Source organism: Malania oleifera, chromosome 11, assembly GCF_029873635.1.
Source record: "Malania oleifera isolate guangnan ecotype guangnan chromosome 11, ASM2987363v1, whole genome shotgun sequence".
Taxonomy (NCBI): domain Eukaryota; kingdom Viridiplantae; phylum Streptophyta; class Magnoliopsida; order Santalales; family Ximeniaceae; genus Malania; species Malania oleifera.
In genome coordinates, this window is record NC_080427.1 from 3,926,952 (window position 1) to 3,949,372 (window position 22,421).

Sequence of the window (22,421 nt, forward strand, 5' to 3'; positions counted from 1 at the left end):
AATTATTATTTTTAATAATAAATATTAGCATTATTGTATATTATTGATTATTATTGTTTGTAATAATAATAATAATAATAATTCATTATCTGATTATTATTATTAGCGTAATTATTATTTTTTATTTTTGTTATTATTATTTTAAATATTTTTATAGCAATTATTATCCTTAAAATAATAATTATTATTATTATTTTGACCTTTTTTATTAGTATTATTGTTCTCAACCTGCGTACAGAAATTAAAAGCATAAAAATGAATAAAGCCAAAAGAAGAAATTCCCTTTATAAATCATACATCAGAGTCTAATCAAAAAAATTATTCTCTACTCAAATCACAGCCTCATCCTAAGTCCGTAGGGACCGCCTTTATTTATTTATTTAATTTTTTTTTCTTTTTTTTTAAGGGAGACCATCAAACGAGCTGCTAAAAAAGATCGATGAAAGCTCCCTTCTTTTTGCAATCGGATTTCTCTCTGGTATCTGCAACTCTCTCCCTCCGTCTCAAAATTCTGCAAGAATAATTGTGAATGGCGACAACCCATTTCCATTCCTCCCGAAAGCGATCTGCAAACCCCAATTATTCGCACCCCCATTTAAACCCCAGCCCTGATTTAGCGCCTCGCCATCCCCAACCCTTCCATCACTATGAACACCACCACCACTGCCGCCACCGATTCCCCTAAATTCCAAAACCCTGATTTCCGGCACCTCTCCCAGTCCCCCGAACTCCGTCCCAAGCAATCACAGTCCACCCACAACGGCCTTCTGTTCTGGCAATTCATGATCGCCGGCTCCATCGCCGGCTGCGTCGAGCACATGGCCATGTTCCCTGTCGATACCCTCAAGACTCGTATGCAGGCTCTCGGCGCCTCCTGCCCTCCTCAGCCCGCCGGCCTCCGGCAAGCCGTCTCCTCAATTTTGAAGCTCGAGGGTCCCGCCGGTCTCTATCGCGGCATCGCCGCCATGGCTCTCGGCGCCGGCCCTGCCCACGCTGTCTACTTCTCAGTTTACGAGTTTTGTAAGAGCGCATTGTCTGCGGGAAATTCAAGCAATTCGGCAGCTCACGCTGCTTCGGGAGTGTTTGCCACCGTTGCGAGCGATGCCGTGTTCACTCCGATGGATATGGTAAAGCAGAGGCTGCAGTTGAGGAGCAGTCCTTATAGAGGTGTGATGGACTGTGTGAAGAGAGTGTTGATGGAAGAGGGCTTCCAAGCTTTCTACGCATCTTATCGTACTACAGTTATTATGAATGCCCCCTTCACCGCAGTTCATTTTGCGACCTATGAGGCTGCAAAGAGGGGTTTAATGGAGGTTTCGCCAGAGAGTGCAAACGATGAGACGCTAGTTGTTCATGCCACAGCTGGTGCGGCGGCCGGGGCTTTGGCCTCTGTGGTGACAACCCCACTTGATGTTGTGAAGACTCAATTGCAGTGCCAGGTAAAAAAGAATATAGCTGTGAAGATTCAAGAGTCAAGACCTTACAGTTTTGATTGGTATTCTGTTGTTAATTTCTTTGTGCTATTGTTGACCATGCTACTTTTTTGTTCGTTACTTGTTTTTGTGTGTGTTTTTAAGGTAACAGGAAAGAACACAACTATGCATGCTGTTAGATAGTAGAGTTTGATGCTACCATGGTTGCTTTAAACTCGAGGATTTCTTGAATAGAATTCAGGTTTAAGTTTTTAGAGTTGTAACTTTCTAATTGAGATTAAATATTTCTTAAAAAGAGAGGGAAGAGGAGTGGGCCCTTTATATTGGTGGATTATTTCAGTGTTTAAGACTTACTGAAAAAAAAACAAAAAAATAGCAGGAAAAAAAAAAAGGAATAGTCGAGTGAAACACAGGAAAGGAAATCTGGAAAAGAGCGTTGCCATTTGAAGTGGCGGGCTTGAACACCAAAATTGGGTGGCAACTTCTTTGTTATTGTTATTATTATTATTTTTTTCCCTTCAAAATACAAATACTAAATAATTTTAATTTCTCTGATTCTTCTACCTTAAAAACAATTCCCATTTCCCTTCTGAATGTATTAGAGAAATTTGCCAATTTTATGAAGACAGTTCAATACAAACTGGTGGCATCATTCAATAAATTTGGAAAGCTATTAAATTGCAGTAGTATTACTAAGCAGTTTTTAGCACTTAATCATGTGAAAGTGGTGGTTGTATCAGTGCTTTCTCTGCCAAGTTTCCTACTTGGGTCCTTCTATGCCTTTTTTTTTTTGTGATTGGGCAGGTTAGGAGCTGCTGGTCTAGCTTTGAAGTTACCTAGAAACCCCTAGACCCCGCTCCCCTCCCACACAAGGAAAAGAAACAGTTTCTCAAAAATGATGCATCATGCAAGCTCACTATTGTCAGCTCAATTCAATTTGCACCAATGTATCCTTGTTCAATATGAGGATGTTGTGACAAACTAGAAAGCAGTGTTCAAAAGCATTCATGTGGATGGTTTATACCCAGGCAAGGTGAGGCACTCAAAGATTGACTCGATTGTACGTAGTGTTGTTCAAGTACTGGCTAGACACTTGCTTCAGTCTAGGTGCAAAGGTGCTCAGAGACTTGGCACTGGCATGAGTTTAGAAAAGATTTTGTTCTAGCCTCTATTTTTTTTCAGGGAAAAAATCCTAATGTATTTTCTTTTAGTCCTTTTTCAGAAAAGGCTAGACTGCATTTTGCTATTCTCCATTCTAAACTTTTAGGCTCTAATGATGATGTGGATGGAGAAGATGAAGTACAAGAACTGAATTTTCTTGGGTAAATAGTCGATATCAAAAGTGGAGATGAAGCATGAAGTAGTAAGAAAGCCAGTGGGTGTAAGTATTTTTTGCCCATTGCCTAGGAATTTTTTTCCTTTTTTTTTTTGAAGTTTTTTTTTTTCTTTGTGGTTTTTTTGTTGCCTTTTTTCTTTTTGTTTTGCCTTTTTTTTTTTTTTTGTCTTTTTTGTTTGTTTTTGCAGTGATGGCTATTGAACTTTGAGCATCTTTAGGATTTATTGATGATAATATAAATAACTATCTTTGAAACATTTTCCTTTTCTTTTTCTTGGTTTTCCTGGTGAGTCTTTACTTGATCATATGGGGCTTATATTTTGAAAATGGTATGTTTTGTTTTAATGGCTTGGGACTAATATTTTAGTGACAGTCTTTGTTTAATAATACCTCGCACAGTAGGAGGTCTTGGAACCTTAAGGATGCTTTGAGTTTTTAACAATGTTGAGCTTGTCTGGCCCAACATTTAAAATCAAGCATAAACAGTGCTATCAGGACAAATTGGAATGAACATTGAAATTAGGAAATTAGAGATAGGACCAGTTGAGGATGAGGTAAGAAGTCACCTAGGAGTCATGGGATCAACAGAAGGGACTGACAAAGGTGCCTAGCAGGACAAGAAAGGACTCTGCATGAATTTATTGAAATTGGGAAATTAGAGGTGGGACCAGTTGAGGATGAAGCAAGAGTGGATCAAGGGAAAGATGCCCAAAAAGAAACATGGATAGAGGCATTGAGTGCCTATATAATCATTGATTTGAATATGCATTTATTAAATATATTGACTTTCTTGCCAAGGGAATGCTGCTTGGGTTCTTCAGTCAGATTCAAATGTTCAAATTTTTTTTCCTCTGTGAACATTGAAATAAATTATGATAAAGATTATAGAAATTACAAGAACCTCCAAAATTGGTCTGGTAACTTCACATCTGATATTTTTAACACTGCCGTATTGGGCTGATAGTAGTGGAAACTTTGGGCCAAAACCAATAAATTATCAATCCTTGACATTCCATATGTCGAATGTAAGGTATCCCTGTCTATGTAGTCCATTTCAAGTTGCAAGGATAAGGCTTTTGTGAAGTTGATTGTATCCTTTTGCATGTATTATTGCTGTCTTTGAGAGGACAGCACACTGTGTCTTAATATTTGAACCAATCGAATCCACCAAGAAATGTCAGAACTGAGAAGCAAGATTCCTTTTTGTTACTTTTTTAATGCCATGTCATAGGGGGTGGTTTACAAAATTTATCCAAATTGCTCCACCTATGATGTTGAACTCTAGCGCTGTTCTTTGGCTTACAAAAATAGGGGGTGTCTCCTAGAAATTTATTTCTTGTCTTTGTTCTTTGGCTTCATTTTAGCATTTTTCCTGGGAGGGAGAACATTTGGAAATGATTAATGACTGAAAAGAACCATCCTGTGTACTCGTATTAGGCTTAATTTTAGTGCTGATTCTATGGTTATAAATTTTTTTGGTAGTGTTAGTAGATGTTGGATAGCTCCCAAATTTCCTTTTCTTTTGGTTGCAATGCGCTTGCCTAGTGTAGATTTTTTCAGTACAATACGGTCTTGTAAAACTGAAACAGGGGCAGCCCTATTGGACTGGCTGCTTTCATGATGCTTTTCTCCTGGGCATTGATCAGCTCAAACCTATCTATGTTATATCATAGATGGGCTCTGGGTGAAAAGGGACACTTGGACGGTATACAGTCTTCGTCACCAACTTATGATTCAATCCTGCCCTGTACATTGTCCTGCCGCAGCTTGTGGCTTTTTAAGTTGTATGCTAGTCAGGGTATTTCTTTTGTTTATAAATCATGCTATTGTTTATTTTTTAAAATTCGATTTTGGGTCATCGCAGGGTGTCTGTGGATGTCACCGATTTTCAAGTAGTTCGATTGGGGATGTTATTCAAACCATCGTGAAGAATGATGGATATAGGGGGCTTATGAGGGGATCGGTCCCGAGGATGCTCTTCCATGCACCTGCTGCTGCGATCTGCTGGTCTACCTATGAAGCATCAAAAACCTTCTTTGAAGAATTCAACAACAGCAGCGGCAGCCCGGGCGACTAGAAAAATTCAATGTCTTTTTGTTGCATCTGCAGATCTTTTTTTGTCAGTTGGCCAGGTTCAAAGAAGTTGCTTCACCATAATTACATGTTACCACATCCTCTCAGGTGTCTCGTTTGTTTATGTAAACGAGGCTGCTTAAATCACATGTAGGAATGGAATTTATGTGTATTGGTCAACTCCTTGTGCTCAGATCAAATAATGATGTCAATGAGAAATCAATCAGTATGGTTGATCTGTTTCACCCATTAACATTATAAATCAATGAAGATGATTAGCCTGTTTAACCAGCAAGCTGCAAGTGGTACTCCTTGAGGATGGGAACTCTTAAAACTGTTCTTGAAGATCAACTGTATGTAATGAACAACCAATCTAGTGACATCTCTGTTCATCTTTTGTAATAAATATTAGTCAATATGAACCGGCCTCATCACTTCATTTTATTAAAACTTGTAAAAATTCAAATTCAATATCTGAAATCTATCTCCAAACACAATTTAAAACATATATAATTGAAAATAATAACAAAAATAAGTGGAGACTTGATGTTTGATATGTAGGGAAAAAATAGAATAAAATGAGAATGGAATATAATAAAAAAAATCATATGACAAAAATGTGAAATTATAAAGACTAGTTCCATTCTATTCTATTCCATTTTTGCGTACAAAACAAATCAAGAGTATTAAGAATAATTTGTTTTTATTTATGTTGAGTTTTTCTATGAAATAACAAGCCAGAAACACAATTTCAATCTCCAAATCTCAAACTATGTATTTTAAAACACAATATCCATGTTAATTAATCATATGAATTGAAAGAGCTAACATGGTACTCTGCCAAGTGCAGACCCAGGTTCGATTTTGGGTTGGTGCAATTATAATTATTTTTTTAATTCTCAACAAAACATACAAGGATAGAAAAATGTGATGTTTAAAATTTTATGTTTAAGTGCAATCCTCAACCCAAACCAAAATTTGAAAAATCAAGGAGCATATCCAACGCTGTCAAAACCAACATGCATTTTTCAATTGAAACAGCGCTTGTACTTAGATAAGTACATAACCAATGGCATAAGGGTACAAGCAATAGGGTACAGAGCTCTACTTCACAGAGATGACAAGTTTACTCATTTTTAATTCACACAAACATTCTCGTTTCTCACCATCTTAAAACTTATCTACACTTATTCCATCTCTAAGAACCTCGTAAACCTCTCTGCTCCTGCTTTTCTTCATCCCAGCTGAGAAATGGAGCTTCGAACCATCGGATGAGATGGATGTTACTTTTACCCAAATCATCACCTTCGTTTTCATTCCCTCTATGTCAGCCAGCTTACCTTTCTCAAGATATCCAGTTACAATGGTGGAAAAACGCAATACAGACGAGTCCCTGTAGCCCACTTCACAAATAGATGGTATGTAGACCGTAAGCTTTCCCGTCTCTTCATTGAACTCATAGTTGGTGGCATCACGAGGGAAGATACCAACAGCCATGTCATACTCCTTTAGCAGCTCTTGCAATGGCTTTTGCATTTTTCCTATAAAGAACGAATTTTAATCTAATTCAGTACAAACGGAGCTCAAAAAATTTAAAAACTTTTCTTTACGTACCGAATTAATGCTTGTATAAACATCATTTAGTTTGCCAAATCAGATGAATAATACACCTGGAGCATTGAATGAAGGACCAAAAATAGCCAGTCCAAACCACATGACGTAACAGTTGCCTCAATAGATATGTTTAGGAGGGAATTCACTAATTCATATACATTTGCATCAAAGCATTCACCAGCAAAAATTTAAAAACAATCTAAAAAACTATATCATGGATAATATGAATCTAAAACACAAGAAATGATTTTAATCAAGTTGTGATCACATTAACAGGCACACAGTTTACAAGCAATAAAAATTGATAGAAAACCTAGGCCCTGTTTACTTCAGGAAAACAGTTCTATTTTCCATTTCTAGTTTTCTAAATAATTACAAAAATGCCAGCTTGTTTTCCAGTTTTCCAATTTTGTGAAGGAAAGTTGGAAAACAATTTTTTTTTTTTTTTTTCAGTATTTCTTAGGTGAACCTTGAAAATCAGGAAAATAAGGTGCCAGTTTTGTAATTATTTGGATAATTTTGAAAATGGAAAAAGAAAACTGTTTTACGACACCCCTAACTTCTGTAAAAGTTCATGCAAGTGCACTAACTTATTTCAATGGGTCATTTTCTGTTTTGTTTCATGGGGAGGCCCATCAGGCATAATGGCCTTCCAGAGCCCCACCCTGAGAGGGGCTTTTAGTTCTTGCCCCATCTGTGAACCAGCCCCCATCTGCTAGTCCTATAGCAGAACTAACAATCACAGTCTCAAAAAATGCCACCCCCTCAACATAGAGATGCAAAATCAAGAGGGGGATATAAGAAGAAAGAAGATGATTGATGGTGAAAAAACATTTTACAAGATCAAATTCGCAAAAAAGGAAAATGAAAAAAAGAGGTGCTCACAACCACCTATTAATATATACATAGGCAATAAAAATTAAGAAAATACCAAAGTCACTTCCATACAAAAAAACATAAGCCTTGCTAATAAAATACACCCATGATCATGAACTTTCAGTTTAAGCCCCAACATACCCCAAACCCTCTTCTTTGGAAGTGGCCTCCAAGTAAGGTCAAATAGATCAATCCAGTAGCAGAAGGCACCAAGTCCACCATCAAAGGATGATCTAAGTCCATCAAAGGAATCATCCTGCCTAATAATAAATGTTCCAGCAGTACATTTCTGCTAGCTTAGTGGAAGATCTTTAGATGATAACTTGCTCCTTCTTGATGAAATAGTAAAGGATATGCATCATGATCAAACCTCCTACCCAAAAACCATTAATAGTAGTATGCTAGTAGAAGGCGTAGGTTATGGACTTATGAATGTAACAAATCGTGAGAAGAAGTCAGTCACACTGCACTCTCTCTATAATCAAACAAATCTTGAAGGTAAGCAAGCAATATTTACCCTCTGTCATCACTCAACGGTACCAACAGCACAGATGGGCACACACCCTTGTGGTGCAAGGATCACCAGTGATGCTCCTACAGAAGCTCACTGTTCACATCGCACAACACAGTGGCTGCCGAGTGTATGCACTTTGTCAGGGTACCTTGGTTTGGGCATGAAAAGAACATCCGTCGGGTTATTTGCAAATCCAAATGTTGCTTTGGAAAAACTATGCAATTATAATCTGCAATTTATGTATAAATATTTCTACAAACAAACCATCAAAGCAAGGAATTCTTTGGCTAAAGAACATTTTTCTTTGGTTAAGTAACATTTTATGTGTTCAATGGGGACTTCATGGGTACATGATTGTGGAGCTTCTCTATGATGTAGGGCCGGAAGCCGGCTATCTTACATTTATGTAGGGGGTTGGTTTGTAAATATGCGCATTTAAGAGTTGGTTTGTAACTTTCTTAATTTTCATTGACTTTATATTAATGGGTTTTATGAATTTTTTGCGAATTTGAATTTAGAAAAAAGTTTCCCCATCAAATGTTCTTCTTCCTTCACTCTCCTTTCTCTCTTCTTGTTTTTGCATCATTTGGTATCGGAGCCCAAATTCGATATCTCTACCAATCCTGAACTATTCATCTTCTATTCCCCCAATCTTCATTTTCCTCACTCTTGTTTTAATTTCCAATCTTCCTTCAACAGTAATAATTTCTTCCCTCCACAAGTGTTGTAGTGAAACAAAACAAAATCTTCATCTTAGGTCCTTTGCTTATCAGTAGCTTCCCCTCTCTACTGTCAAAACATCCTTACATTAAAAGTTAGTAAACAAAACAAATCATCAGTAATTCTTACCCATCACTGCCTAATTTCATTTCAGCACTTAAATCCTCAATTGCATACAGTACCGGCGCCATCGAGAGTAGAACCACAGATTGGCTCCTTACTGAAATTTCATCACTAGAAAACACCACAAGTGCTGTCACGTGCCACCAGAAGCTGGTGGTTGCCAGAAGTCATCCGAAAACACTGCACACACGTCATTCAACAGCGATCTGTGTGTGGCTGTTGCGGCAGCAGATTTCCCATGTTCCTTCTCTCTTTCATTCCTGTCCCTTCATTTTTATTCATCCAGGAACTATGTTTGCATACTTCTGGCTACAAATTAATTATTTAAAAAAAAAAAGCTTTTCATCCATAATTCTTTTCAACAAAGACAGCCCAATCCATCTTTCCTTTTTATTCTTGGGTCCAGCCCAACATCATCCCAAAAAAATAAATTCAATCCCTTCCCACCTAAGCCCAAATTAACCTAGATCATTTCCTTTTAACACTTCTTTTTCTTTTTCTTTTTTCCCGCCAAATTGACTCTCCTACAGAAAAGTACAACAACTGTCATTTCCCACATCTTAAAGCAGCATGAAGACTGTAATGATCACTTTAAAAAAAAAGAAAAAGGGAAGCCCACTTGAATAGGAAATTTAAATTGGAAGTTTCTAATTTCAATGGTGATGGTGATAGTGGTCCTAATGAATTTGATGACTAGGTGTATTATTTAGAGAGTTATTTTTGGTTGTATGACATGAATGAAGCTCGAAAATTGCATTTGATTGAATCCAAATTGAAGGGAACTGATCAAATTTGGAAGATTAAACAGCAGATCTATAGAATGAGAAGATACAGTGACACCAGAACATGGGATGAGATGAAGTAAGCAAAGAAGGTGCAGTTTGTACCTCCTAAATGCCAGAAGATCAGATACAAAGATAAGATGTGGTGACATCAGAACATAGGATTAAACAGCATGTCAAGAACTCCTTGATTTGAAGGAAAAGATACAATAGTAGCAATTACAGTCATAGAATCCATCATTTGGCTGCTTGTGCACATGGGGTGGAAAGAAGAGAAGTTAATTGCTATACAGGAAGGATTGAAGCCAGCTACTGCAACCAAACTTGCTGCATGTTATCTTTTTACAGTTGTGATGCATTTGAGGTTGCTACTCAGATCAAGCAGGATATACAGCATAATCCTCCTACAGCTATGTCAATCATATGGTTCAAGAAAATTCCTAGAGGAATTATGCAAAACAAGAATTGAGCAATTGGTGAAGGTGTTCACACTACTGCCCATGGAAGACATGAGAGCACTCTGGGCCAGCTTTTAAGGTGCAACTAGCAATTAAATGTTTCAAATGCCAAGTTTTCGGGCACCAACTTGCACAGGGTCCTAATTAGTTAATGGCATTGCCAAAAAGAAAAAACACAAAAAAATGAACCCCTCAGTGACTTATAGATTTATAGATAAAGATGGCAATGTGAGAGTTTGTTTAATACTTTGACATCACTGCTCTTCCCACAAGGTTGAAGGAAATAAAGATTGGAGGTGAAGCAACATTTTTCAGACTCGAGCCACAAGAAACATCTTATCATCGCCATTGATCCTAGTGGTAGAATCTGTAAACCTTTTACATAGTTTGACTCTAAATGTCTAATTTTTTCTACCTAGTGATATAAGCCTTGCCATCTGACAATTTAAAATAAATAAAATTCTCCAACAATGAAAATATAGAAAGATACTGAAAACTGACCATCTTCATTTTTCTTAGGTTTCTTTTCTGTTTTCACATGCAAAGACATGAAATTAAAATACTAAAACAAAATAAACAAAGCATGTGCAGAACACACCTTTGAGTTTGTTAACCAACCACTTGGTCCCTCCTTCGATGCTGTTTGACAATGACTAATCATAGAAATAACCAAAAAAAAAAAAATGTTAGCATAAAAAAGGTAAGCTTCTAGAATACCACATGCAAACCTTGCTGCAAGGAGACGAAAAGGTAGTCACAAAAAATGAATTTAGTTGTCCATGAAAGAAATGGAAAGATTTCATGATCTTTAAAATAGAACTTGAAACAAGTCCTTCAATTTTTTAGAAAATTCCAAATGATTCTATTTCATAAATTGTTGCATGTATTGGACTAATTTTGGGATTAAGCATCATTTGTGCCAATGAATTTAATTTCCATCATGAGTCACAACAGATGATTTACATAATTTTTATGCTATCAAATGCAAATTGAAAAGGAAAAAATAAAAAATAATAAAACAGAAAGATTCCATTTCAACTGCCCAAACATGACTGCATGGCTTTGTCATTTATTGCAGACTACATAGCATCCATATCAATCTTGTCCATTGCAGAAGAAATAGATAACGTGGATCGCAAATTACTTTTTTCATCAATACCATCCATTTTGAAAAGAAAGGAGGATGATTTGGCCACTGAACGATAGAGAGACAGATTTCTTTGGAATTTGGACGAGAAAAGGAGGGCAAGGGAGGCAAACCCCACCAAGTTCAAGACCCAATGTACAGCTCCAGTACATCAATTCTACAACTCCAAAAGGTGAATTCTCTTTTATTGTAATTAGGGTGTGAACCAGAAAAATCGCATATTTTATCCTTTTGGTCCTTGTTTATATTTTTAATTTCAGTTGTGTTACTGGGGTGGTTTTGACTTTTGGAATTTATTACCGCCATCTTTGTTATCCTTTTACTTGATATTAACTAGGCTTATAAATTTCATGATTGAGAAAATCTTGAGATATATTACTAAGTCTAAATATCTAAAAATGCCGCATGCTAAGAATCCCAGCCTAGGGCAAGCCAATTGCTTGAAGAAACTGTTTTGACTATACAAGGAGATCAAGGTTGATGATTTTGACATCATGCCAGTATGAAATACATAGAATTTGCTATGTAATTGTGATGATTTTCATTTCTTTTTTAATCTAGACTCACCATTCTTAAATTTTCTATTTCCAATAAATAAAGTCATGTGGATTTTCTTTATTTTTTATTTTTTCTATCAGTATTAAGAGTGTTGAGAGCCACAATCCACATAAATGCCTGATTTTCAGAGGAATCTTAGCCTTCCAAATAAATGGTTCAGGGGAAATAAGAAGGGTTTGGAATTTTCAACAATTGGGAAAGAAAGGATTTCGTGGAGAAAGAGCTAGAAGGACTCCCAAATAAAAACCTCGAGCATTCCCGATTGGGGTACAAAGAATTCCAACACTTTCATCAAAACAATTAAATCATCAATCTCTTTCTAATTGAGATTCCTAACAAATGAAAACCCCAAGAGAGAGAAACCCCTCAAAAGAAAAGAAACCACTAATCAATGCATTATACATGGTGGAAAGTCTAAAAAGGTGAGGGACCAAAGACTCCAACGGAACCTCACCAACCCAAACATCCTCCAAAACCGAGTAAAATTCTGATTCCCAACACAAAAACAGGTAACCGGGTAAAAAAAGTGGAACTTCCAAGGGCTTGCATAAGACACATTGCCACTCCCTTTATTATCCCAAACATTCCGATGCAATCCATGCTCGTGCTTAATAACCATGTGCCAAACAGAACCAACCTCCAAGGAGAACCTCAACAACCACTTTCCAACTAGGAAGATGTTTTTAGATACCAAATTCCCTAGGCCAACCTGCCTTCAAACTGATGTCATCTAACCTTCTCCCAACTATTAAGACGATCTCTCCTCTCTTCCCCTATACCCAACAAGAATAAATCTCTCAATATCCTCTCCAAGGCAGCAGCCACCCCCACCGGAATACTAAAAACTAATGTGAAATGGAAATCAAGTGGGATATTAGAAAGGACAGCACTAATGAGAGTAATGTGACCACTAGGGGTGTACAAAAATTACTGAAAATTAAAAAACTAGACTGAAATCACAAGCTGTTTGGTTTTTCGGTATTCAGTTTCAGTTTCCAAAATATAATCGAACCGGAAAACCAAAAAACCGATTTAAATTTAAATTATATATATAAATTAATATAATTAGTATGTATAAATATATGATTGGTCCATTAATATAAGTGAATCCATGGTTGTGCCACACAGGATCCGGTCCCTTAATATAAATGAATATAGGGACTAGGGTTTCTTCCACTCTCATTTCTCAAGCAGCCAAGCTCTCACCCAATCGGCCGATCCCTATTCCCCTCTGCCTCTATGCTGTGCCGCTGCCGCCCTACCTCTGCCTCCCTCCCTGACTAGGGTTTCTTTCACTCTTATTTCTCAAGCAGCCAAGCTCTCACTCAATCGGCTGATCCCCATTCCCCTCTACCTCTGTGCTGCAATGCGCCGTTGCCACCCTGCCTTTGCCTCCCCCCCAGTCACCACTCGGCCAGGCCAGCGACGGCCATCTCTGCAGAGTGCAGTCTACAAATCGAAGCAAAAGCCTCCAAGTCTCCAACCTAGCAAACCACAAGCAAAAGCCTCGATCCTGGCTTTTTGACAAAGGCTCGAAGGCTCTTCTTTGCTCAAGTGACAAGTCTGTCCCTCCCCAGTCCCGCAGTCCCCTACTTGGCCAAGCCAGCGACCACCTCCTCCCAACCTCTTCTCTGTTGAAGGCGCGAAGGCTCAACAGAATGCCCAATAGATTCTCAACAAGCCTTGTGAAAAAAAAAATTGTTGAATATTTAAAAAATTGGTTAAAAACCTAAAAAACCGTAACCGAACCACTGAACGTTCGATTCTCTAGGGGATAATAAGTTTGGTTTGGTTTCGGTTTTGGTTTCAATTTGGAAATACTAAAAACTGTAAGATTCGGTTCGATTTTCGGTTTGGCCCATAACCAAACCATAATAAACCGATTACACCCCTAGCGACCACCTAAAGATAAAAATGGTCTCTTCCAACTTTCCAAGTTTGCTCCCCACTCTCTTCACCATCAGATCTCAAAATATTTGAGTTGGGACTACCACCCAAAGGAAGACCCAAATAAGAGGCCATTCTAGAGTAGTAGAATTATAAAAATTAGCGAAAACCTCAAGGTCACCCCTTCCTATGTTCAAACCCACAACCCCACTTTTAGAAATGTTAATCTTTAATCCCGAAATTTTCTCAAAAATACTGAGGTTAAAACCTTTCAGAATTTCATAACATTATCCTCAAGCACTGCACACAAACAGTCCAAAATGATCAAAGTCAAATATTGTGAAAAAATAAAAATATCATGGCTAGGTCAAGTTCTCATGATTCAGAACAATTTATCATGTTCCACAAATAGCTGGAGAGGTCTGAAATGAGTCAAGCGTATGTTGCCGATGGATGAAGCACATGAGCTGCCAGTGCTGACTTTCCGATGGCAGATTGTAGGGTGAGGATCATGTTAGTGATTGTGGTGGGGTAACAAGACAACTCTGGCAAGGCTAACAAATCAAAGGGCCAAAAGCAGGAAATACTTTAGTTGGCATGTGATGATACTCTGTCCGCTGAATGGTGGCAAAGGCCTGGCATTGGGCTTTAGGAGGGTTCTATCTCTTACAGTGGCAGAGGGGTTGCAAAATCTTTCCAGCAAAGTGGCGTTTGAAAATATGAAACGCTAGTAACTTTCCAACTATTTTATGGCTGTGAATAGTACAGCATCTGGTCAGTCAGTGATTTTGGAGAGCTTCATGTTGGCATGGATGGGTTAATAGAAGAGAATCAGAAGGTTGTGGATTTGATGGCTCTAATTTTCAAGAATTTATAAGGGTGTGATTTGAATTCAGGCTCTAAAAGCAAAGGCAGCAGGGAGATGGGAGAGAACAGAGAGAAAGAAGGAAGAAAAAGGAAGAAGAGAACAAAGAAGAGGGGGAGAAGAAGAAAGAAGAATGAAGGAGAAAGAAGAGTGTCGTACATTAAAAGGGAGGAAAGACACAAGGGAAATTTGGATTGATTTCAAATTGTCAATTGATTGTTGCAAAACACAATTGCTCAATATTTATACACCCTACAATTAACTAAAAAGGCACCATTACACATTAAACCCTCAATACATAAACACTAAACAATGTTTAGCCTTTAACCCATGATTCCTAGCTTCCTACGTCTGCACATAAATCATGTGTCTCAATAAGGCATGGTCTGCCCTCCCCCAAAGAGCCAGTAGAAAGGGGGGGAAAAGCTGATCCTGTGTGTTTGGGAAAAATGCTGTAAGCTGACTAAAATGTCTAAAACAACAAAAATAGGTATGTCATTTTAGGAGGTATAAATATTGCGTGGAAAATTTAGTCAATTTTAGAAGTTCCCAGAAAAAGCAAAAGCTTGCTTTATAAAAGATGAAAAGGCAGTTTAACAAATGTCATTTACTTATTGAAAGGAGAAGTTCGTCGAAACAAGAGGGGACAAACTCACTCTACATTGGGAGGCAATCGCTTTAAAAGCTTTAAATCTATAACTTTCGAAGGCTCTCCAAAAACAAAATAAAATGAAATAAAAATAAAAAATAAAAATAAAAGACTAACTAAAAGCTAGGTGTTTAAAAGCTAAAAAAAAAGTTTAACATTGTGCTGTACCAAACTTTCACTTCTTGAAAATAGAAGAAGTTCACCCAAAAAAGGGGGCCAAACTCTAAGTTCCATGAATCCAACACAGATCAACATTATGCACCTAACCCCGAGCCCAGGGGCATGTGAAAATTTGTGAACAGACAATGTAGATCCAGTACATTGAAAAGAATGCTGCAGATGCTAGTGCATAAGGTGCAGAAGAACCAAACTGTCGCCAAATTCATACACACCGCAATTGACAAATCTTTTTATCTGTTAACAAAATATGAGTAACCTATAAAAACACAAATTTAAGACTACAGAACACTAGAAAGACTTTGGTCTACTTCAAACAATGAAAAACCGATAAAAAGTTAACAGTTAACAGCATCAACCTTCTTCGTCTATCAGCATTTATACAATCAATTAATATAATGTATTTAAGTCCAACATTTTTGCTGCCACAATCCTATCCTTCTTTCAAAAGCCATAGAAGCATTTTAAGTACAAATATGAGATAACTGGAAAGCAGTTGCCTAAAAAATTTCAAAGGGATAGAGTGAGTCGAAGGCTTAGTTTCCATAAGTTTCTATATTAGCTGATGCTGCAAAAGAATGACTGCTTGGTGATTGCTTCTTAAGGCCAATCCTTGCACGTCCAGCAATCCTCTCAGAAGGGACCTCAAGTTTATCGATGACAGAATCTCAAACTAAGACAAAGTTCTATTCATCAAGAATGTCAAATAATTTCTCTGGCAAAATAATCTAAATATGGTACAAATATATAAAACGAGAACATAAATTGGGAATGTGAATCTGAATAAAACTCAATACATTTTTATGTTATACTTGTCCAAATTCACGAAATTGTAAATTCACAATACCATATTAATATTCCCAAATGCCACGTTACAAAATTTCAGCAAGAACATATCTAACATCCAAAATAATCAATAAAAATAAGAGCTCGTTATTGTTCAAAGATTACTTCAATTAACAACTTGAAGGAGAACAAGAAGCAGGTAAATGGACGGACACCCCTGTTGGAGGCTGATTAAAGAGAATTGGATTGAGGAATTAGTGGATTTCAGCCAAATATATGTAGGATTAGAGTTAAGTTTATGAGGGGGGTTGTTTTTAATATATGCAAGTCTTAAGGATTCTTTTATAATTTCATGTTTCTTTAGGGGTTTATGTGTAATTTCTTGTAATTTAGGCTTTCTTATAAATAGGGAAAGAAAGCCATATGGAAGTTAGCTTTTGTGAATATGTGTCAGTTTTTCCCCTCTCCCCTCTTCAATCTCTCCCAAATTCCCTCTAGATTGTGATTCCTTGATGATGCTACAGTATCATTTGGTATTTGAACCCAACTAGATATATATTCTTCCATTTTCAATTCCCCTTTTTCCTCTCAATCATTCTTCTTCTTCCTCTCCTTTCTGTTAAATTCCAGCCACTTTTTCATCTGCAAAAAATCAAATTTCCTTGAAACAACATTCTTCTCTCTTCTCCCTTCTCCCTTCTCCCTTCTCCCTTTTCAGTTTTCTCCTCTTCCTCATTCCCTCTTCTCATTCTATTTCTTTCCCTATTGAGTGATTCCTCATCAATTCCTCCGTCACCAGCCACTACTGTTCTTGCTTGCTCATTCTGCCAGTACTTTCATGGCAAATCACCAGCACAGTTGAGCTCACCATCCTTTGATCTGCTGTCTCATCACAGGTCATTGCCAGAATCTGCTAGACAAATCCCCACACATCTCAGGCACTGGCTGCCACGTGTAATCTTGTGAACCGAGTACAATTTCCCACCCACTTGTTTTCTGCCTTCTATATTCCTCCAAAACCGACATGGCTCTCTCTTGTACAAGGCCCGATCCATTACAAAAGCAAGGCCCAACTTTATTTTAAAAAATTAGGGGGAAAAGCTCAGTACCCATCTCCTTAACATTTTATTCAGATAGGCTCATTTTGCTCTCTTAAAAACCTCAAGCCTCTTTCTTTAAAAATAAATAAATAAATAAAAACCATCCCCATTTACTTCAATATCAAACAACCCAGCCTCTTTTCTTTTCTTACCCGTATCCAGACTACAATTTTACCTAAACTACCACACAAGCACCACCTTCACCCACATCATCAAACACACCAGCAGATTTGCCACATTAGGACCTGCCACATCATCATCCTGCCCAATCATTAAACTGCACTCAATTGCGTGCTGATTTTAACCAAATTCCCTTCTTTGTAGGGTCTTATTTAGGGAAAAAAGAAAAAAGAACAAGGTGACAAATTACGAGAAAAAGGAATAGCTTTTGTCATACTTTGAGCATAATTTTGAGCATAATATTAAATTGTTTCTCAAGTGAGGAGAAAATGTTTGCAGATCATTCATATTGACGGAAGATACCCTATGAATGTGATTTCATAAATGTTGTCACTCATGCATCTTCAACCTGAACCCCACCCACAGCCTTACGACATATGGGTTGATAACACTACTTTACACATTAGTGAAGGCTTGGTTCCTATCCAAATGGGTGACCACTTTGATAATGTTTGGCATTGACATCATACCCATGAATATTAGCCATTTGATCCTTGGTTCTCCTTGATTAGATGATTTGAGTGTGACTCAAGGACATAAGAACACATCTTTCACTATAACAGTAGGAAAATTATTTTGAAGCTTGCTGTATGCCTTTACCTACCAACCAAGAAAAAGAAAATGCCAATATTGATCACGTCAAAGATGCCATTTGATCCTTGGTTCTCCTTAATTAGATGATTTGAGTGTGACTCAAGGACATAAGAACACATATCTTTCACTATAACAGTAGGAAAATTATTTTGAAGCTTGCTGTATGCCTCTACCTACCAACCAAGAAAAAGAAAATGCAAATATTGATCACGTCAAAGGTACTAAACTTCAAGACACCACAAACAGGGAAATGCATGTGTTTGAAATCATCCAAAGTCGTCTAAAAATTCCTATTGTTGAGTTTGCCATTTTTTATGCTTTCTTGGATGACAATTCTCAATTCAAGTCTTTTCTTTCATTAACACTGCCAAAAGGATGAGGTTTCCTTGCATCACTTGAGCACCGGCTCTTGGAGAGTCCAGGTTCATTGCTTCTTAGTTTGATCGTCAAACATTTCAAAATTCGAGGCACAATTTTTTGCAAATAGGAAAGATTTGACATAGAAAAAGAGGACGGGCAATTAATTGACCCTCTTTGGAGGCTGATTAAAAAGAAATGGATTAAGGAATCATTGAATTTTAGCCCAATAGGTTTAGGAATAATTAACTGGGGTTATGTTTATGAGGGCTTCGTAATATATGTCTGTTTTAGGGATTCTTTTTTAATTTCATGTATCTTGAGGGGGTATGTGTAATTTCTTGTAATTTAGGCTTTTTTATAATAGGGTATGAAAGCTATGTGGAAGCTAGGTTTTGTGGATCTGAATTGAAATGAACATGTGTGAGTTTTTTTCCCACCTGTATCGTCTTCTTCCCCTCTTGTCTCGTCTACCCCTCCAAATTCTCTCTTGGCTGTAACTCCTTCATACTGCCACTGCATCACAACTTCTTTTCATCTAAATTCCAAGTGGGGGAAATGAAACCGATATTTGAAGAGAAGAACCACATCTTAAAATCTTCTAACCAAGTCCCACAAAATCACAGTTATAAAAATTGATAATCACCCGATGAACAAAGATACGGGAACTCAGTTCAATTTCCTATTCTGAAATCTAGACTTATATCAACCAGCCAAGGAACACTTCAAAGCCAGAGAAGCAGCTGAAACAAATTCTCCATAGAAATTATTGTTCAGATACTCTCATTTGATACCCAGAATTACCCCATCAAACAATTAACAATGATGCTCCTTTCAGATGCATCAATTCTTCCCCTACAAAGTACGAATATTATTCTAATTTTGTGAATGTCAACTACCAACTAGTAAACTACCAAGAAGATGAAATAATATATCTTCTAGAGCAACAAATTAGTCCATGATTATATCACAATGGAATCACTACTTGATCACAAGAAATAAATGTAAAAAGCTTCCAAGCAAGCCCACAAAATCACAGTTCTATAGATGGAAAGTCACCTAATGCATATATCCCACAACTGAGTTCAACTTCCAATTCTGAAATCTAGACAAGTCAATCAACCAAAAAAGTTATCAACAGCTAGACAAACAGATGAAGTAAATTCTCGATAACAGTTGATATTATCATTTGAAACCCAGAATCATCCTGTCATACAATTGATAACAGCACCTGCATTCACTTGTATCAACTGCTTCTCCTGTCAAAGTGCAAATATTGTTTCTAAAATTTAGTGAATGCCAAGTAGTCAACTTAACCATCTTTATAGATACTTAATCTTCTTTATAGAGGTTCAAAGCGAACTTGTAAGCAGTTGGTTTACATTCATGTACATTTCATAGTACACAATAACATGATTCTTATATGCTCTCTTCAGCCCCTTACTCTAGTCCACTATCCAGCAATTAAGAAGCCGTCTGTGTACTGTTTTAGGTAATTTATTTTTCATACACAGAAATTCTATAAAGAAAGGAACAACTAGAAAAAGAAGTTACTAATTTAGATTGATGGTTTAGATGTATCTGCGGTCAACCACCTCAATATTGCTTCTATACATTTCAGTTAAATACAGAGCCAGTTTCAATGACTAAAAAATTTTTCCAAAACGTTCTTGAATGATTCCAATATACCAGCAATCATCGTACAAAGGCTCAATTTTGCCAAAAAACTTATTTCTTAATCATACATCCAAATGCCACCAAAGAATCATGAACCCAGCTGCAAATTGAAATTTGAAAGGATAGAATACTGATATGAAAGGAAATTCATTTCATATATCTAGTTTGGAGAATAACTTTACACTAAAATTGCCTTACAATACCGCCAGAATTTAATATGATAACTATATAATGGAATAAGCACACCTTACCCACCTCAGATTTGGCCCAATTTCACTTTGCTCACCAGCAGTTCCAAAGTTTCGCTTAACCCATTTGAGCTCGACTCCATCGAAAACACAGGATAACGAAGCGTAATTACACATTTTTACCTTCTATAATTTTATTGATCCCTTAAATTTACAATATACCATTTATTAGACTACCTCAAATAACCCATCGAGGTTTGAGCTACATACAATCAAGCCAATTAAATCAACAAAACCCTGATTTGGCCGCAGAATACGCACTAAAAAAGAGAACCTTCTGACGAGATTAATAAAATCATGTGAAATTAAGGAATTGAAATCCATACAAGATTAAAAGCTATCTCAATGAAATTGGGCAGAATAAAGCATACGTTGATGTCATCGCCGACGGAGTTGATTTCCTTGTTGGCCTTCTGGCTGAACCAGTATGATCCCACCTTGTTCAAGATCTGATCCATTCGACAAACCCTTTCACTCAGTCAGATGATTAAGGTATTCTCTTTCTCCCTCTAAGAGATCCAAAGGACTCCTCTTCCCTCTGGTATTTCCACAAAGAGATACGGAAGGGGAGAGGAGGGACTCGTTCGTTCTGCGTGCGACTTTTCGGCAATTCAAGTTCACCCCGTAAATTTGTTTGTTTCTGCGGAAAATCCCGAGTATAATACTCGCACCGGTGCGAGTATTATGTGGTGGAACTTCCGCCGGAATTTTACCTTTGACCCCCCGAGCTTCGAGTAATTTACTTTGGCGACAAGCCAAACTGTTATAAAATAATATAAAAATTAATAATAAAATATATAGAAACGAATAAAAAAATAAATTAAGACGAGACTGAATTTTTACGTGGTATGAATATACCTACTACACGGACAGATAAGATCAAAATTTCACTATTTTGAACGTATTACAATATATATCTTACTTTGTATAAAAATATATTTCTCATCCACCTCCTACTTACCTTCTCCTCTTCTGTTCTTCTATGCACAATTTCTTTGTGCATGTATTCCACTATTCCTCATCTTTTCTACGCACAGCTACTATTTTCTTCTTTTTTCTACGTGTACTCCTTTTTTCTCACAATCTACCCCTCCTTATATAGGCATGTGGGAGGAGCAGATGAGGTTTCATTTAATTATTGTTTATGGGAGTGAGTGGGAGAGATAAAAGAGAAGATGAAAAGATGAGGGAGACATGATGAATGGGAGAGGGACAGCCGCATGAAGACAACCATCCATTTATAACACGCCCCCTTAGCTGTCACTCATATATATATATATATATATATATATTAACTCCTGCTGCTAATATCTTTAAGATGTTTCGTTCCGATTAGATGAACAAATTTCTTGAATATTGTAATAGGCAAAGTTTTCTTGAACAAATCTGCTAGATTACCACTTGATTGGATTTACTAAACAACTATATCACCATTTATGTGTATAAAAGAATTTATAAGAGATATGCTTCGTTCTGTCACATTTAATGTATCCTTCTTTCAGTTGAATTATACATGCATGCTGTGTTGTTTTCATACAAAATTGTTGGGATATCCTTAATTGATTGAAGATCATAATTTTCTTGGATATGAGAAATCATTTATCGAAGTTATAAGCATTCTCTACTAATTCCATGGATAGCTAGTATTTTACAATGATTGGAGGATATTGCTGTAATCGTCTGCTTTACTGATTTTCAAGATATAACAGTTTTTTCGTAAAGAAATACATATCAAGTTTGAGATTTAGTATTGTGAAGATCATATAAATATCCAGTATCTACATATCCTACTAATTGAGATTTGGAATCAAATGAGTATAATAGACTCAAATCAGATGTACCTCTCAAATAGCGCAAAATGTGCTTAACTTTATTCTAGTGCTGTCGAGTATGAGCAGAGCTATATCTTGCTAGTAGACTTACAGCAAATTCAATCTCAGATCTTGTACAATTTGTTAGATAAATCAAAGAGCCACTAACAGTTAAATATGGTACTTCAGGACCTTGTAATTCCTCCCCATCATTATGAGGCTTAAATATGGTGTTTCAAGACCAAGCAATTCCTCCCCCTCATCATGAGATCGAAATTGATCTTTCTTAACATAAACACACCATCATTGGAGATCCCAAAGGATGAATTTTATCCATATAAAATTACCTTAATACCTTTTTCGATATATTTAGATCAAGAATTCCACCATTTATATGTTCAATATGTATGTTAAGACAATATTTTGTCTTTCCTAAATCTTTCATCTCAAATTCCA

The 22,421-nt window shown here is 36.8% G+C and overlaps 2 protein-coding genes across 2 annotated transcripts; one reads left to right on the plus strand and one right to left on the minus strand.

The window, feature by feature from the left end:
- The first annotated feature begins 315 nt into the window (after nucleotides 1-315).
- Nucleotides 316-5,137, plus strand: LOC131168536 (uncharacterized). Its single transcript, XM_058128037.1, has 2 exons — nucleotides 316-1,439; nucleotides 4,634-5,137. The coding sequence occupies exons 1-2, from the start codon at nucleotides 648-650 to the stop codon at nucleotides 4,844-4,846; spliced, it is 1,005 nt and encodes a 334-aa protein (XP_057984020.1). The 5' UTR covers nucleotides 316-647; the 3' UTR covers nucleotides 4,847-5,137.
- Nucleotides 5,138-5,848: 711 nt separating this feature from the next.
- Nucleotides 5,849-21,224, minus strand: LOC131143482 (uncharacterized protein At5g01610-like). The gene is made up of 4 exons (XM_058091813.1): nucleotides 21,116-21,224; nucleotides 20,526-20,914; nucleotides 10,528-10,582; nucleotides 5,849-6,383 (listed from the first exon to the last, which is right to left on the minus strand). The coding sequence occupies exons 2-4, from the start codon at nucleotides 20,610-20,612 to the stop codon at nucleotides 6,013-6,015; spliced, it is 513 nt and encodes a 170-aa protein (XP_057947796.1). The 5' UTR covers nucleotides 20,613-20,914; nucleotides 21,116-21,224; the 3' UTR covers nucleotides 5,849-6,012.
- Between the last annotated feature and the right edge of the window lie 1,197 nt (nucleotides 21,225-22,421).

Excerpts from the sequence above, each read along its gene's own strand:
- LOC131168536 (XM_058128037.1), top strand. The coding sequence starts at position 648 with ATGAACACCACCACCACTGCCGCCACCGATTCCCCTAAATTCCAAAAC. Across the intron at positions 1,440-4,633 it reads AGACTCAATTGCAGTGCCAG|GGTGTCTGTGGATGTCACCG; the intron begins GTAAAAAAGAAT and ends GGGTCATCGCAG.
- LOC131143482 (XM_058091813.1), bottom strand. The coding sequence starts at position 20,612 with ATGGATCAGATCTTGAACAAGGTGGGATCATACTGGTTCAGCCAGAAG. Across the intron at positions 10,583-20,525 it reads CCGTCGGCGATGACATCAAC|TCATTGTCAAACAGCATCGA; the intron begins GTATGCTTTATT and ends TTCTATGATTAG. Across the intron at positions 6,384-10,527 it reads GTTGGTTAACAAACTCAAAG|GAAAAATGCAAAAGCCATTG; the intron begins GTGTGTTCTGCA and ends CGTTCTTTATAG.